Below are 17061 nucleotides of genomic sequence, written 5' to 3' on the forward strand. Positions count from 1 at the left end.
TTGTCAAGAAAACATTGAATGTGTGAATATACATCATTTCTAGAAAAAATATTTTGAACAAACATTTTAGATGTTGACATTACTGGCCTTCCATAGTTGCGATTGATCGGATTAATCGCAACTCTTTGTAATATGGGCCCCAGGTTTAACTAAACCATGGCTATCAGAATACCATCCAATGAGGTTTAAAATGCAATATAATGAGTACACTCTTTAATATGAATGGCAGGATGAAAGTGGTTTGTATGAAATCATACATAGCTATGATGATATTTGTTAATATTCCTATGGGGGTTGTTTCACAAAGAGTTAAGTATGACTTCGGAGGATGTTGCGAGAAAATATTTGCAATCAATTTTAGCTGGAGCAAGTCAGTTCACACTTCTTGCAGCAAGGAAATGGCAATCAAATGTGAAATTGCAATTGATTGCCAGACTTGCAATTGATTGCCAGACTTACAATTGATTGCCAGACTTGCAGTTGATTGCCAGACTTACAATTGATTGCCAGACTTGCAATTGATTGCCAGACTTACAATTGATTGCCAGACTTACAATTGATTGCCAGACTTGCAATTGATTGCCAGACTTACAGTTGATTGCCAGACTTACAATTGATTGCCAGACTTACAATTGATTGCCAGACTTGCAATTGATTGCCAGACTTGCAATTGATTGCCAGACTTACAATTGATTGCCAAAATTACAACTGATTGCCAGACTTACAATTTTGGGACCCAAACTTGACTTGCAACTGATTGCAATTGATTGTAATGCCATGTTATAGTATTGCTATGACCAAGTATCAGTATACAATATATACCACACTCAATTGGGCATTTAAAATTGATTTTTAGTAACATATCTTTGTGAAACACCACCTTAACATCGATATTTCCATTTTCTGTTGCTTGCTGATGACATTTTGTTAGCATCCAACACCAAAGGGGAAGGTAGGAAGGGTTGTTTAAATGGATGTGTTTAGCTGTCCTGGCATGATGTGCGTGAGTTGGGTCTATGCTACGGCGTTCATTTGGGCTGAGCATCCATTCGAAAGGCAGCACAGCAACGGTGAAGACGATTGTTTAAAAAATTTGAACGATAAAGAGGAAGAAAATAAACAAGGTTAGTCCACCAGATTCAAAATGCCATAAAAATAACAGAATAATTGAATAAACAAGTAAAATGAAAACTGTGCAGATGAAATCATGAAACAGTTGGTTAGAAAAGTGAGAACAGCGAAATAAAAGACTCAACGAAACAACACAGCTTCCTCCACCTGTAAACCATTCAACTGCCTCAAAAAGCATCCGGGTTATTTTGCTACAAAATTATTGAATTTCTCACTAATCCATAGTTCTACTTATCATCCTTGTTTATTTCATATTTCATGCGAAATGATTTTGTATAGCTATTCATATCTAACTAGGCATCACTATTACTATGGGGTCTTTTCGCTATATTCAAAATCTGTTTGAATCAGAACTTAGGCAAAATTCATATGAATTTGTTGCTGGCAAGTTACTTTATTCAAGAAAATATCATTCTAACAAGAACATTTTGGCCCAATTTCACAAATGATGTTACATAAACCTTGACCTAAAACCATAGCAACAACCGTGACAACAGAGCAGGTTTATTATTCAACCTTTCCCAGTATACGCACAGAATTGAGTGAAATAAATGTATACATGAAAATTCTGCATACTGTACATGTAAGTTCAGGGTTTAGATATTTGGTTTACAACTCACTTGTGAATTTGGGCTGTTAAGTCACTGTTTGTTAGAGATTTATGGGTCTGAAAATGGTGTACAGTTCATAGTGATTAGCAGTAATGAAAATCACTGAATACAACAAATTTAGATCCGGGGCCCGTAACACAAAGCTTTAATAGCAATGATCGTAGAACATTTTTCTACAATTGATTCCGTTGACTACAATGTACAATCAATCGTGAAAATCAAGCGTATGATTAATCGCTAATTCAAAGTAAATGTAAACCAAATAAATTCTGAGAGTTTTTTTAAATATATATTATTCAATTTTTTTTTCAAGAAAAAGAAAGTCAGAATGGGATGCATTTTTAATATAAGCAAGTAAAATAATAAAGGAAAGTCAGATTAAATAAGATAATTTGAATTCATAATAAGAGGAAATAATGTAATATGGATACATTTCAAAAGTAGCATGTGGAAGACAATATTCATAATAATATATGTTAAATTAAAAATGATGTAAGATACATATATCTTGTAGGACAGGAGAAATTTGACAGGAATATATATATTTTATTTATCTAAGGGGATTATAAATATTCAAATGAATTGTGCATGATTAATTACATAATAATTCACATGATTTTTAATGTAATTGATAAAATGTTGTTACATTTTTATTTATATGGATTTACACTGTGTAATAAGAGTTAAAAGGATTACATGTAATTGGTATGAAATAAATTATTAAATGTTAAATCTAATGATAGTGCAGAATTTGTAGTTTTTTCAGCAGAAATCTGTGTTAAGAGTAGGCAACAAAAGAGTTCAGCAATTTCATATTTTTGGGTCTATGAGAAAGAACAATCTGTTTTTGTTTTCCTGAATGCAAGCAAAATTATTTGAGTACAGATATTTATACACTTTTAAAAAAGTAATGTGCAAATTAATAAAATTTTGGTTCAAGAACTATAATTAATGAACATAATTATTTTTTAAAGATCGAATAAGAAACTGAGAAGATACAGTACATTAGTTTCAACACATGCCTTTTTTAAAATAAAAATGATGGCTCTAAAAAAACAGAAACGTAATTAGGATCTGAAATGCAATTTAAGTTTTCTGTTCAAAATCGTGCAAATGCATTAATTCTGTGCAGACCGAGTCCCTTTTTTTCATACCTATAAAGGGCATTCAATCTGTCAAGGGAAAAGAAGAATCAAATAAACATGGTCATCGTTAAAATTAACAGACACAAATATTCAACTTTGTACAGACATGATACATTGAAACCTACTAGCTAACCCTTACAGGTATAAGCCCTGTTTCTAATGATCCGATAGTCAATGGAGTAAACTAATAAAGCCAATGTTAGGGCATTGTATAGCACGGGCGTTTTTTATAAACCCGTTTGTTACGCATGATAAAAAGAAAGAGGGTCGAATCTTACAAAAAATACAAATATAACCTTAGCTTTGTTGTTCTATGCTAAACTGAGAAACAACTTGTTTTCACTGGTCGATATACTAGTATGAAATTAAGTACTTTTTAAACTGCTAGCCCAACCCAATTAAAATATTTAAAAAAAAAAATCTTTATAGTCCCCGAGATTGAAATTTTTGCCTACTGGATAAGATTTTGATTTTTACTGGATTTTCATCATCTTTACTGTGAAAAAAAATATGAATAATTGCTATACAATGATCATCGCAAGTAAAGTCAACATTGCTGTTATTGCTTATAACATGCCTTAATCGTTCCAAGTATTGACTGGTCATGAGGGAGAAGGTAAAAACCATTGCCCAAAACTTATCTTGGGACTATTATGCCTATTCTTCCTTGAGACCTATGTTCAAGGAAAAATTAGTACACCTAGTGTCAAGATCGATGAAGTGCAATATTTTTTGCTATTGCCCAGATAACAGAGTAGTCAATATTTGTTAGATATACCAATTATTTTTAGCAGGGCAATAGTATAAACTAATGCCTTGCTTAAAGCATGCCAATCAGTATATAAAGTTCAATAACATTTCATATCCTACACTCTAGCCTCATCAGAATCCCATCTATCGCTATCAAATTTACTATTGTACCGATCGTCATCGCTGCGACGGTACTTATGACCATCATCGCTATCGCTAGGCGTACCTGCAAGAACTTTGGTCTGTTGGGATACTTCGTGGGCAAGGGCTCGTCGCTTGACAAGTACTTCTTGACGGAGTTCTTTCTCTCGTTCTACACGCTGCTTCATGTCTACAGACGGTTCACCTCCGTTCCATTCTGGCAAGCTAGTATACGGAAAGAAATTAACATAGTCATATTTCAATATTCTTCTTTATTAATCAAGAACTTGTGTGAGTTATCATTGATCAATTAAGACAAACTCAATTTACAGCTTCGGTTCTGATTTTTAAAACTTTATAAACACCTCTGAATTCATATTGGATGACTCATTGTGGGTTTTGGGATGAGGGATCAAATAATAGAACCCAATACATCTGAATAATGTCTCTAAAGCACTTCACATAATTCATTACACATTATGGCTAAACTGTGCCCAATGTACACACATTCTCCACTCTCAGGGGAGTATTCCAGCACAGATTGCTATCCATCTTCCAATATAACTCACATTTCCCTCGGATGGATTCCTGCATACTCTATGATAGAATCTTGGCCATTTTCTTGGCTTTCTGCTCTCTTGTGCCCTCCCCTTCAGCCCCCCCCCCCCTCTTCTTTCTTTTTATCTCTCTCCCTCTCACGCCCTCTCTGCATGCCAGCCTCCTTTCCTTCTTATCCCAAATTTCTTCATTTTCTCCCTCTATCTTCCAATATAACTCACATTTCCCTAGGATGCCATTCCTACATACTCTATGATTAAAGAATCTTGGCCATTTTAATTGTCTGCTCTCTCACTCTCTCCAGCCCCCCCCCCCCCCTCTTTCTCTCCCTCCCTCTCTGGGTGCCAGCCTCCTTTCCATTTCTCTTTCTTATCCCCCTTCCTCTACTTTCTCTATCTTCCAATATAACTCACATTTCCCTAGGATGCCATTAAAGAATCTTGGCCATTTTCTTTGCTTTCCGCTCTCTCATTCTCTCTTTCCCCCTCTCTCTCTTTGCGACTCTCATTTCCAATTATTCTTATCTTCCCATCTCTATTTTCTCTCTCTATCTTCCTATATAACTCACATTTCCCTAGGGTGCCATTCTTGCATACTCTGTGATGATAGAATCTTAGCCATCTTCTTAGCTTTCTGTTCCCTCTGAGCCCTTTCTTCTGGTGTCTCAGTCTCAATCTCATTCATGTCTTCATCAGCAGGGTTGTATCTTTCTGGGATATGGACTTTCGCCGGGATACCAAGCTGAAAGACAAAGATAAAATTATCAATAATGATTTTGAAATTTGAATATGAATAAAGGCATCGAAGTCTGAACAACACAAATATTTCCTCATTGTACATTGATTTATAAGTATATATCGTAGGCCTTATTTTGTCAATAGTGCTGTTTGAAATTATGTACTATGATACATCTTTTTGAATAAAATAAATGTTTCAATATGTCTAACAAATTCATTTCAATATAGGATACACTGAGATGAGTGCAAAAGATACACTTCATATTCATAGAGTAAGACTCAATGGCCCGTATTCTGAAGTCAGGTTAAACTTAGACTCAGGTTTAAAGTTGTGGTTTAAGTATGGACAGCCAATTGTTACATAATCACTAACAGTAGAGATATCATACTTTCAGCTCAGTCGGCTCTCAAATCATTCATAATTGTGTAGGAAGTATAAATAGATGATTGTCTTCACCATCGATGAATCAGGAAAGAGCACAGTAAACATAAGAAACATACAACTTAATAAAAATTTTGGTACTTTTGGCTTCCCATACTTAAACCACATCTTTAAACCTGAGTTTAAGTTAAACCCGACTTCAGAATACGGGCCATTATGATTTTACATTACAACACGTAATAGCTAATGTGCCACATTGTTGAGTCTGTGGCTTTAGAAAAATACACAGAACCTAATTAGCAGTTATTTTCTACGAACTATAAACTGCAATGTTCAATCCAAATTTCAAGGATCAAATGTCACAACAATATCTTTTTTTTTTATATTTAAATCTCATATGTATATTACAACATATTTGAATCGATCTCTCCTTCCAATTAAAGATTACACATGTGCACGCAAGAGAATATGCACCAGAATTCAAATCGAACCCATTTCATATGGGTCACGTTTCATATATTTTCTAAGATACTTTGCTGAATTACTCCTGAGAAAATAAAAACATAATAAACACACAAAGACAACAATCACATCATGCATTTATACCAAATCAAACATCATTTTGTATCATCAACTGATACATAAATTCAAGGTGCAATATACACCTCAAACCATTCTCTGTTGTGTGCATGCCTATTAAATTAAACTTTATTTCCAGGCTTTCCACAATAAAAATGTTAACATACAAAATCATTTAGATGAAAAAGATATTGCCCATAATATGGAGGGGCACAGAAGTATAATGCTTAACTTGGCCTCATAAACCGTTTACCATAACAAGCATGAAAACAATTACAATAATACAATCATATCATAAATCGGAGTAATATCAAAGAGAGAGGGGGGGTCATTACAATGTAAGGACACCTTTGTTGAGATATGTTTGATCCTGAAAACTTTCTTGTTTGAATGGATTTAAATACTGACATAAATTAAGAGAATTGGGTAATGTATTCGAGAAAACAGCTCAGAAGTAAAAAAAAAAAACAACAACAACAACAAAAATACATTGTATCTTTTGGTTGAAAGTGTTTGTGGCACAACAAATTCATATTCCTAAATTCCATGCCCATTATATATAATTATCTTGTTTTGAATGACATATTTTAATTGCATTTATGAAGTGATGTTCGATGGGGGATATTTTCTTTGTCACAAATCATGTCAATATATTCTCTGCAAAACCAATGAATGCTTAATTTCTTTAAAGGGACAAATGAATTAAAGTAGCAGTTAGCAACCTAGCATGCCTGTATGTTTATTTTGTGCTATCTTCAAGCTTCTTCAAATTGACCTTTCAAATTAAAAGAGATCAGGGCTCTTTTCAGCTGTGAGCCCCCATGGATTTTTTCCCTGACAGAGCCTTGGCAATTTGACCGTCACAAAAAAAAATTGCATAAAATAAATTCACTGCAGTAACATAGTAAACCAAACAAATTCACGACAATCCCAGCATGCCGTGCGTCAAGCGGCTAACCGTGAACAGGTGCGCTGGTAGGTGGAGCTCGTCTGCTGAGATCATAAAACAACCTCGCAGAAAGCGGCTCTTGGCCCGGCGGTAAGCATGCGGCATCGTACAGTAGATGTACTTCAACAGGAAATGGAAATTATACACAGCAAAAGATTATCAAAATACATCAATACTATATATCAAGCAAAAAATGACTTTTCTTCATATATTTGTCAAATTAATGCTTCTAAATAAAGTGTGACTGCTAACTAAAAATGTGTAATCTGATAAAAATTATTTTCTGCTATACATATAACTTTATGCTAAAAATAAGCTTTCCCACATTGTAACATGAGAAGAAAGGAGAAAAGAGATTTTTTTTAAATAGGACAAAAGGAAACGAAAGAATAAAAGACAAACTAAGGGAAAGAGGTTTAACAGGGCCAGAGGGGGGATAAAGGCAGGGGATAGAGAGAGAGAGAGAGTCACAAAAGAAGAAAATGATATGAAAGAGACAAGAGGGGAGAGGGAGGGTTTGGAAGACTGCTAAATTGGAAACAACAGAAAGACAAAAGAGAGGGAGAAAATCTAGGTAGAGAAAGAGAGAGATATATCAATAAATATGTACACAGAAAGAACAGGATGAGAGAGAGAGGGGGAGAGGAGGAGATGAAGGTAAAAGTCTTTTGAAAGAAAGAAGATCGAGGATGAAAGAAAAGCTTCAACATTCTACGTACAGTAATTCAACATGAGCTCTAACAGCAGCACAAAAGCCAAGTATGTTGGCTTCTATTGTTATCGACTGATAGTCGTAACCAACACAACACCTAAATTATCAATTTAAAGCAACATTTGAATCTATCATCTTAAAAATCTTCCCTATTTGAATGTTAGATCAACAAAGATGGAAACATGATCTTTGATTGAGAATAACACATTTGCATGATTAGACAGAGTATCATTGTTGCTATCAAGATTTCCATCATCACCACATCCACTACCATCACCATAATCATCATCGTCGTCATCATCATTGTCGTTGTCATCGTCGTCATCATCATCACCATTATCATCATTTGACATTATCATCATCATAAATACCATTATCATCACCATCATCATCATCATCACCGTCATCATCAACATCATCGTCATCATCATCAACATCATCATCGTCATCATAAACACCATTATCATCACCATCATCATCATCATCACCGTCATCATCATCATCAACATCATCATCATAAACACCATTATCATCACCATCATCATCATCATCCTCGTCGTTGTCTTCATCATCATCACCATGAACATAACCACCACAATTATCACTACTTAAATAATCTCTGTCCCCATTCACTTCATCATCTCCTAAACGGCTTCATCTTTTTTCTCCCAGGTGTTAACTCTTGTCAAACCTTCACAATGAATCACTTACTAGTCCTCCTCCAGTTGACTCATCAAATTCCACATTCTTCAGATCACTCTTGTAGACATAGTTGGACTGCCTCCGTTGCTCCTCCTCTTCCAACTCTTCGTCTTTGGTCTTTAGCGCCCTCTGGAGTTCACCCATGGGTAGATCATTGGCTAAAGCCTGTCAAACCAAGAAAAAGCAAGATCTCTCAATCAGATTTAGATAAATCCAACTTCAGTGCACTGTAATGGCACAGTCACAATTCCCTTTACAGTGGCCATACGCCGAATCAAGACAGCTGTATCAATCATTTTTGTACCAGGTTGTTCAGACAAAATTACATATTAAGGGTATTTTGGACTCACTGTGCAGGCACCGTAGGGGAAATGTGACTGCAGCATTCTTTATTGCATCCATGACTAGAGGGGGGGCTTCTAAAGAAGAATAAAAAGCACTTTCAATGGGTTTTACAATGAGCCAGCTCTGCTGCTAGGTTAGTGCGGGAATTATCTTTTGTTAGACACACTTGAAGCACCCCAGTTAAAAATTATTCAAAATAAAACCCAACCTGACAACTTTCTTTGATTTTGAATAGCTAAACTTACATGTGTGAATGTTGCTATTGTAACTATATAAAGCAGACTTTGTTGCCAAACAATATTTTTTTCACAAAATGCTCCCCTTCCGAACATGAACCCAAATGAGCAATATGCCAAACTCACTATTAGCCACAAAATCACCACTTTGAGAGCAAAATATGGACTTTGAAATAAAGCCCTGAAAAAAAATTAGCAACTTTTTTCACTGATACAGTAAGAGGTAATAAATACTCCCCAGGGAGTGGCAAACATGTATATATGAGTAGTGCAGGCAGACAAGAATGATAAAAAAAATAATAATAATCTTTATGCCCTTTGATACCATGTGTCAAGAACAATTTGATTATAAAGAATATTCCCCAGGGAATGGCGAATGTCCATATATACAGTGGGTGCAGGCAAGTTTGATTGAATCCAATGACAGGGGGTAATAATCTGTATGTGATTTTGATATCATACATCTTAAATGATTGGATTATACCGAATATTCCCCAGGGAACGGAGAATGTACATAAATGTATAGTGTAAGCAGACAATGATTTAAAAAACCCAGGATAATAATCTGTATGCGGTTTGATACCATGAGTTCCAACAAAATTTATTATAAGAATATTCCCCAGGGAATGATGAATGTCCATACGCAAAGAGTGTGCAGGCAAGATTAATTAAATCCATTGACCGGGGGTAATAATCTGTATATGATTTTGATATCATACATCTTAAATGATTGGATTATAATGAATATTCCCCAGGGAATGGCGAATGTGCATATGAATTGTGCTTGCAGACATGACTGAATTAATTCAATAATGTGCTTTCACACCATGTTAAACCAATTTGATAATGAAGAATACAATGTGATGTAAAAATGCCTGATATGCCAATGTTAACCAACAATAAGATGGTATTTGCAAGTCTTTGTTTGCTTAAGGTATGGATCAGCGTTGACTTTTAACATTTCAAATTCACCATTTGCCACCATGCAATTCCCATATATCGTGGCTGGGCTGATGAAACCTTATATCAAAGAATTAAAAAAAATTGACGGCAGCTTAGAAAAGGCTGTATTTTGAAAATATAGCAATGGTGGCAGTCTCATATTGTCTGAAAACAGTCTCCTGATACCTGTCAAGAACTCTTCTGAGGCAAACGAAGGTTGCTACCCATGTTATAACTCTAAAATCTACCTTATTCTGAGCTGTCATCAAAATATTTAAATTTTATGATACGAGGTTTTATCAGCCCGGCTAATATATGTCTGTCATAAATTCCCCTAGCATGTAGCCAATTTTATATTTTATTTGCCATTAATAACACATCATTTTGTTATGCAAAAAAAAGGCAGAAAGGTTAGTGATCACACAGCCAAATGAAAGTCAGAATGGAAAGCACTGTGGGTACCAATTTACATGACTAATATTTTCTGAGATCTAAAAAATATGCAATTTCATTTCATTTTTTCATTTCATTTATTTCCACAAAATTAAAATATATAAAAAAGCAAAACATACAATTCATTTTAAAATAGTGGTGGACAATTATGAAACACTTTTTTCTTTAGTATTTGTAGTTTGAACCTAGCAATTGGGCCTGCAGCCATTACATGTTCACTAACAAGCAGAAAATAATTTACTTATTTCTATGCATGACATGTTTTGATAGAACTTTCCAAGATTATTTAATTGTATCACCAATTGTTGTACCGATCAGTATATTAGATAAATTTAGTTGTGTTTAAACAAAACTAATAATAATAATAATAAATCTAATTTGTGTTTGAGTTTTAAGTTGCAACATGCCCCTCAACAGATCCTACAAAAGAATCCTCATTACAATAGCAACAACGTGGAAAAAAAGATGCTACTGCATATAAAAGAGCAAACAATATGAGAGTCGAGGACAGTTTTACAGTAGGATAGCAATGCTCGGTGAGTTGGTACAGACAAATGAATTTAACGACTGAGGAAAAAAAGAGAAACACAACAATGCAAAAAGCCCTGATTTCCTGCAAGCCCCGATCTAACATGCATGTTAATACACAAAGAGTGAATTGAAACAATGCACAGTATAAACACAGCACACAGCTTTCTGATAACCCATTTTCAATGATGAAATCAAGCAAGTCATATTTAAGTACGATATTTCAGCATGCAAAGAAAAGCACAGCAAATGGAAACGAGAAGAATGGTAGTCCGGCAAAGCAGTATGATATAATCAAACCAAAATATGCATGCCTTTTCCCAGGGTGACGGTGGCTTATACATTATCGTCCCGTCCAAAGTGTGGATTTTCTTCCGACCGAAAACATCGTCCCGCGTGGGGGACGGGGGCGGGAGGGAGGTGGAGGGGGACAGGATGGGGGCAGGGACAGTTTCGTGATTGGAGGGTGAGGCCTGGACTGTTCCATTCTCGGACGCGGGGAGGTTGATGTTTCCGGGCAATGACTTTGTTCGTGCCGATCGGATTAGCCGTTGAGAAGCACTGGTTTGTCGTTTGAGCCGTGACTGGGGATCGTGACACACAAGGGAGTCGTTTATATTTAGGAGATTACGTTGAAGGGGGGGGGGGCAATGGAGGGGGCGAGACGTTGGCGGGGGAGGGAAGAAAATCAATATCATGAAATGAATTAGTTCAATACCATGAATGGGGGACAATCAGACAAGCAAACAAAACTTAAAATAGGATTAATAATGCAATGAAAAATCAATCACTTGGCTCTTGCACAGAACATCATGTCTTATCACATGGTTTCTTGCAAATGAACGAGAAAGTACACACTCATTATCAAAAGAATTTTCATGCGTAAAATATCATCAAATGTTCTCTTCAAAATTTTCAGGATATATAAGCAAATATGTTTTATTTTGAATTGGAAGAAGTCTGATCTATAAGTAGGTGCCTCTTTCTACTCCTTCTCTCCCCCCCCCCCCCCCCCACAATCATCATCATATCCTTCACCTATTTTGCTGATTGGCTGGAGAAAATCATCTTCATTTTCTTTTAAAAACTTTCTACCCTGTGCTTTTCTTGCCAATAAATGTAAAATTATTCCATTATATAATTATTTAAATCTGCCCTAGGTGCCCTTGCTGATAATGTTTAATAACATCCACCTGTTATTCTAGTACCAAGCTATATAAAACCAATCCACCAATATGTTGCTGTGTAACTATGTCATGTATATCACAGACCACAAATCCTTGTTTACGACCCTTTCCCATTTTTAGTTACCCCAACATGGGGGCCGCGGAATGGTTTGGAAAGTGGGAGGGCTGAGCCAAAAGAGGAAGGGGGCTGGAGCTGACCATGTAAAGAAACACAATCAGATTGCCATTTTTACGTATTTTTACATTTATTGAAAAAATTTGGGAGCCCAGCCTTCCAGTTCCACGGCCCCCGCTACAATTACTGGGCGATTCCATACGTGTCGTACGGGATATTTTGACAACATTTTCTAGTTTCCTAGCAGAATGCTTGGGCAAAAAAATATTTTTTGTCAAGATAAAGCTATAGTGGGTAGTCATGTGAAACACTAATAACCAACTCAAAAAAATTGATTATGGGTGATTTATAGTTGAAAATGTTGTGTCGCACGGGACGCAGAAATGTCCCGTACGACACGCAACATTTTAAGCTCTAATTCACCTATGGACAACATATTTTTGTTGGTTGTCAGTTTTTTGCATGTCTACCCAGCAGTACTTTGATATTACCACAAAGCAAAGTGAAGTTCTTCATTCGTTTGGACAGCAGGTTGAAAAATGTTGGCTGATTTTTCCAGCATGGAATCGCCCTACTATGAATGTTTTCAAACCATTTCTAATATAATAGGCTCATTCAGATATGGCACAGCAAATCTCAGTGTCTCGTTTTGTACAAATTCAACAAGATTTTTTTTTTTAAATAATGTAGTAACGTAAGCACAATATTGGTTTGCACAGAGTTGCACTGCCAAACTCTTGATATCATATCATGTCATGATTTTGAAAACATAATGAAGTTGTGTCATATCTGAACGAGACCTTAAAAAATCACCCTTGCTGATGAAAATAAAGGATCATATTTTCTAGCATGTGCAGGCTAAAACAAAATAAACTCATCAAATGATTAGTACCTAAAAGTATATGCATGGGTATTAGGGCAACTTTCCCCGGAAGACAGCTCCACAGTAACTTTAATTGAATTTATCTTTAAAGGATATGCTTTGAGAACAAGGTGATCTCTATTAATTTCATTTATTCATAATTTTTTTATTTAGTGCTCCACAAATAGCCCTTATTGGCCAAAGAGATAATTTTTTTTATAGATTCAGAATACAATCTACAGAAATGTTTACCGGGCAATTTAATCTGTGGGAGTTGTCCTCAGAGGGAGCTGTCCTGTTAAGGATATAAAGGATATGAATATTAGTATATTAGGATATGTTTTTTTGTACGTACCACTGGTGATTTTCCAGGTTTGATAGTCATAACAGGCGAAGGTTCCATCTCAGTATCAGAGAAAGCATCTCGCTGAGGCTCAGAATGAGGCCGACTTCCAGAATTTAATAAACGCTCCTGATGAAATTAATAATAATACACATAAGATTTATACAGCACTTAATACACTATTTCGAAGTGTCGCAAACTATTATCCCAACTTTAGAATTGCTTCCCTGATCGGGTGCTCGAGCATTCAAGGAATTCCTTCCTATCGGGTACCCATTTACTACACCTGGGTGGAGAGTGGCAAAATGCAGACAAATGCCTTGCCAAAATGACACGAGTGCTGCAATGGATTTGAACCTGGGACCTTATGGTACAAAAGTCTAGAGACTTATCCACTGAGCCACAACACCAGAGACTTATCCACTGAGCCACAACACCTCTATAAATGACCTATCAAGAGATAAATTATTTATTATTTATGATGAGGAGGGGGAGGAGGAACAGACAGAGGTAAGTTCCAATTCTGTATAATTGGTAAATTCATTCAATAAAAAACATTCTTACATTTATTTTATGTATTCTTCATATCATAAATATTTTAGAGTACATGCATTCATATAATCTTGTAATGGACTTTTTTTCTTTCTGATATAACAGTAATGAAGATGATGATAATCTTGTAATGAATTAGAATAATGGCATGCACTTTGGGTGATTCTCCAAAACTATTAAGAAGCTATTAGGTTCTTTGACTTACCGACGCTGACTTTCTCCTATTCTTCTTCTCCTCATCCATTCCTGGTTTCCGTCTTCTCGTCACTCCACTCACCGATGAGAAACCTGGGATAGTCTTGTTAAGAGGATCGACAGCGGATGCTACAAAGGGAGAATGGATTAATCAACAAAAGTAGAATCGGTAAATTACTAAATGATTTAAATCCACTTCGTCTACTAACCATTTTGTGTCATGCCACATGGTCCGATTCCAATTCATCAACAATTTTTTTTCTACTTTTCTATCATATGAAATCTCCCCCCCTCCCACCGAAAAAGCTGTCACATAAATCACATCTAAATATTACTATTATTAACAGTTATCTTGAAGAGTGAACCTTTTCTGTTCTTGTGACTAACATTAGATACTATAATTGAACCCCCCAAAAATGATTTATATTTCTTCAAAAAGCTCACAAGAAGTCAGCTATTGATTGAAAAAAAATTCTTACAATGGAAAAATAAACTTCATGTATCAAAAGAAGTTCATGAAGCAATAAGACATGTCTCGCCTTACTCTTTCTAAATGGCGTTGGTCCATACAGCGATGTCTTGCGTTCCTTTGGTTTGCTGTCATCCGATCTGTAGGACGACTCAGAGGGCGGGGCTTGGTTGTCTTGGAAACCATAATCCCACTGCGGCTGGCTGGCATAGTCATCCCATTGTTTACTCGTATACGGCAGAGTAGCAGGTCCGTCGACCTTCATGGAATCCCCGACAGAGTTTCCCGAAGGAACATCGGTGAAGTAGCTCCTATCCTGTGGGGCACTGTTGCTCATAGTGTTCGGAGGGGACGTATAACCATCATGGGGTTGTGTTGCATAGTCGGGCAAGGCATTATGGGCACGGTCGAGAGATTGCTTAGAGGATTGTTTCTTGGTGGGTTGGTGATCAAAGCTCTTAGGAGATAGAGAGGTATAGTGGAAGAGACCTACTGGTGTGAGGTCTGAGTTTGCTTCAGGTGATTTCAGAGGTGGCGGCTGCACTGGTTCTGGAGACTGTAAACCAAGACATAGAATGATTGTTATTACAGTTTTAATGGCACTAACACATATGTGTCATATAAGTGTTAAATAGTTGTTATAAAAAGATTACAGATTTACAATATACACTAAAAAGTTTGTCTTATCTATCAAAATATTGTTTCCAAATGGACTAAACTCTATGTGAAACTCTCGAATTGGATGTTTCACAAAGCTGTGCGTACAGTTACGGTGACTTTACGCACTACGGGAACATGTTCTTTAGTGTTCAATCAGATACACAGGTATATATCATAATTATAACACAAAAAAGGGTCATCAGTCTTGCTTAAAGTCATTCATAACTTATGAAGAACTATATGAAACACTCAGATCATATTGTATTAAACCTACTATAATGGTGACTTTACCATTATGCTACATATAACTATCATGGTACACAGTTATCAACTTGGTCAAGATACCATAGTTAGTTTTTTTTCAATGGTACCCACATGACTCACCTTTTGTTCAAAGCTTTCATCCATATCGTATGGATGAGGCAACGGCTCCATCACAGGTTTCTCCATACTCCTCTTCACCTCTTCCTCCTTCTCCACCCCAAACAGCGGTTCTCCAGACTCTGGGTACACGTGCGTCTCCTTCGTATCCAAATTCGTCGACCAGAACCCTTTCCCCTTCCCTGTCGATGCTGATCCCTGGGGCGGGGTGTTTGAGAAGCTTGGTGAACTGTAAACTGGGTTGCTGTATTCCGCCTGGACGAGACCTTGCTCTGCAACCCTCGGCTCAAGGTTGCTCTTGCCACTGTAGACATTGACATCGACCCTAGCTGGGCTGACAAACAACTGATCGTTCACATCGTCAAATGATGGGATGTTGTACTGGGTTTGTCCATCCAATACCTTGGAATCATTGGTAAGATTGTTCACGTCGTTACCGCCAGCATCACCAATGCTCCTATCAAAGTCACTCCGATGGGACAAATCAGGTTCGTAACCCTGACCCTGATACTTCTCCATATCCGAGTCATACCTTTCCTGGTCTTGATTAAACTCTCTTTGGTCATACCCAACCTGATCTCCCCTCCCAGCAAGACTATCCTCTCTTGGAACACCCTTTCCCTGATAGTACTCTCCCAAAGCAGGGTCATAAGAGTCATTGTACCTTGCGAAGGGGTCCCCACTTCCTAAGATAGTATCACCTTGGTTATAATGCCCCTTCTGCGCTGGATACACCCCAGGGCTAATCGCTTGAGTCATCGGCGAATCCAGCTTACTTCGCTTGGTGTCCAAGTACTGCTGTTCAGGTTCGCTGAAGCTCTGCTTCGTATCGGTAAAACTCTGCATAGGATCGTTGAAGCTCTGCTTTGAATCGCTGTACCCATCGAGAGTCGTGTCTGCGAATGTGGAGTTGTTGTTCGTCTCATGGGTTGAGGGCGCTATGCGTAGGGCACTGATGTCAACCGACTTCAGGGTGTCAAGGTCGGTTACAGCGTATGGACCGGAGAGAAGTGCCTCTCTGGATGATTTGCGATGGACCACCTTGCCTTTGGAACCTACATAAAACAGAGACCCAATGACAATGTTTTCATATTCATTTATATTCAAATCACTAGTCAGTACCATCACTGACTCAATCCTGAAGGACTTTCATTCAAATCATCTTTTAGAAGTGTTCATTTACTGCTTCGATGTGGATATTTCTAAGTTTCAATAATCATACAAAAGAACAAAATTTAAAAACATTTTCAAGGTCAATGAAACACTCAATTGCATCAATCTTCAAAAAGCATGCCAAGACTGATTAGCATTCATTTAGCATAAAACATTCACAAAGCTTAATGTTAGGCATTTTGTTACACGTCCTTACTACCACTCTACATGAAACTTTACTCTT

The 17061-nt window shown here is 36.7% G+C and overlaps 1 protein-coding gene across 1 annotated transcript in view; it reads right to left on the reverse strand.

Annotated features, from left to right (window-relative positions):
* Positions 1 to 947: 947 nt before the first annotated feature.
* Positions 948 to 17061, reverse strand: part of LOC129268061 (uncharacterized) — a 44168-nt gene continuing 28054 nt past the window's right edge. Inside the window, exons 18-26 of the mRNA XM_064104992.1 lie at positions 15669 to 16720; positions 14700 to 15180; positions 14166 to 14284; positions 13421 to 13537; positions 8407 to 8562; positions 4905 to 5077; positions 3864 to 4003; positions 2897 to 2914; positions 948 to 1037 (exon numbers count right to left, since the gene is read on the reverse strand). Of these exons, the coding sequence (XP_063961062.1) occupies positions 2910 to 2914; positions 3864 to 4003; positions 4905 to 5077; positions 8407 to 8562; positions 13421 to 13537; positions 14166 to 14284; positions 14700 to 15180; positions 15669 to 16720 (2243 nt within the window). The 3' untranslated portion in view covers positions 948 to 1037; positions 2897 to 2909. The remainder of the gene's footprint in view (positions 1038 to 2896; positions 2915 to 3863; positions 4004 to 4904; positions 5078 to 8406; positions 8563 to 13420; positions 13538 to 14165; positions 14285 to 14699; positions 15181 to 15668; positions 16721 to 17061) is intronic.

The sequence above is a fragment of the Lytechinus pictus genome, chromosome 9 (genome assembly GCF_037042905.1).
Source record: "Lytechinus pictus isolate F3 Inbred chromosome 9, Lp3.0, whole genome shotgun sequence".
Taxonomy (NCBI): domain Eukaryota; kingdom Metazoa; phylum Echinodermata; class Echinoidea; order Temnopleuroida; family Toxopneustidae; genus Lytechinus; species Lytechinus pictus.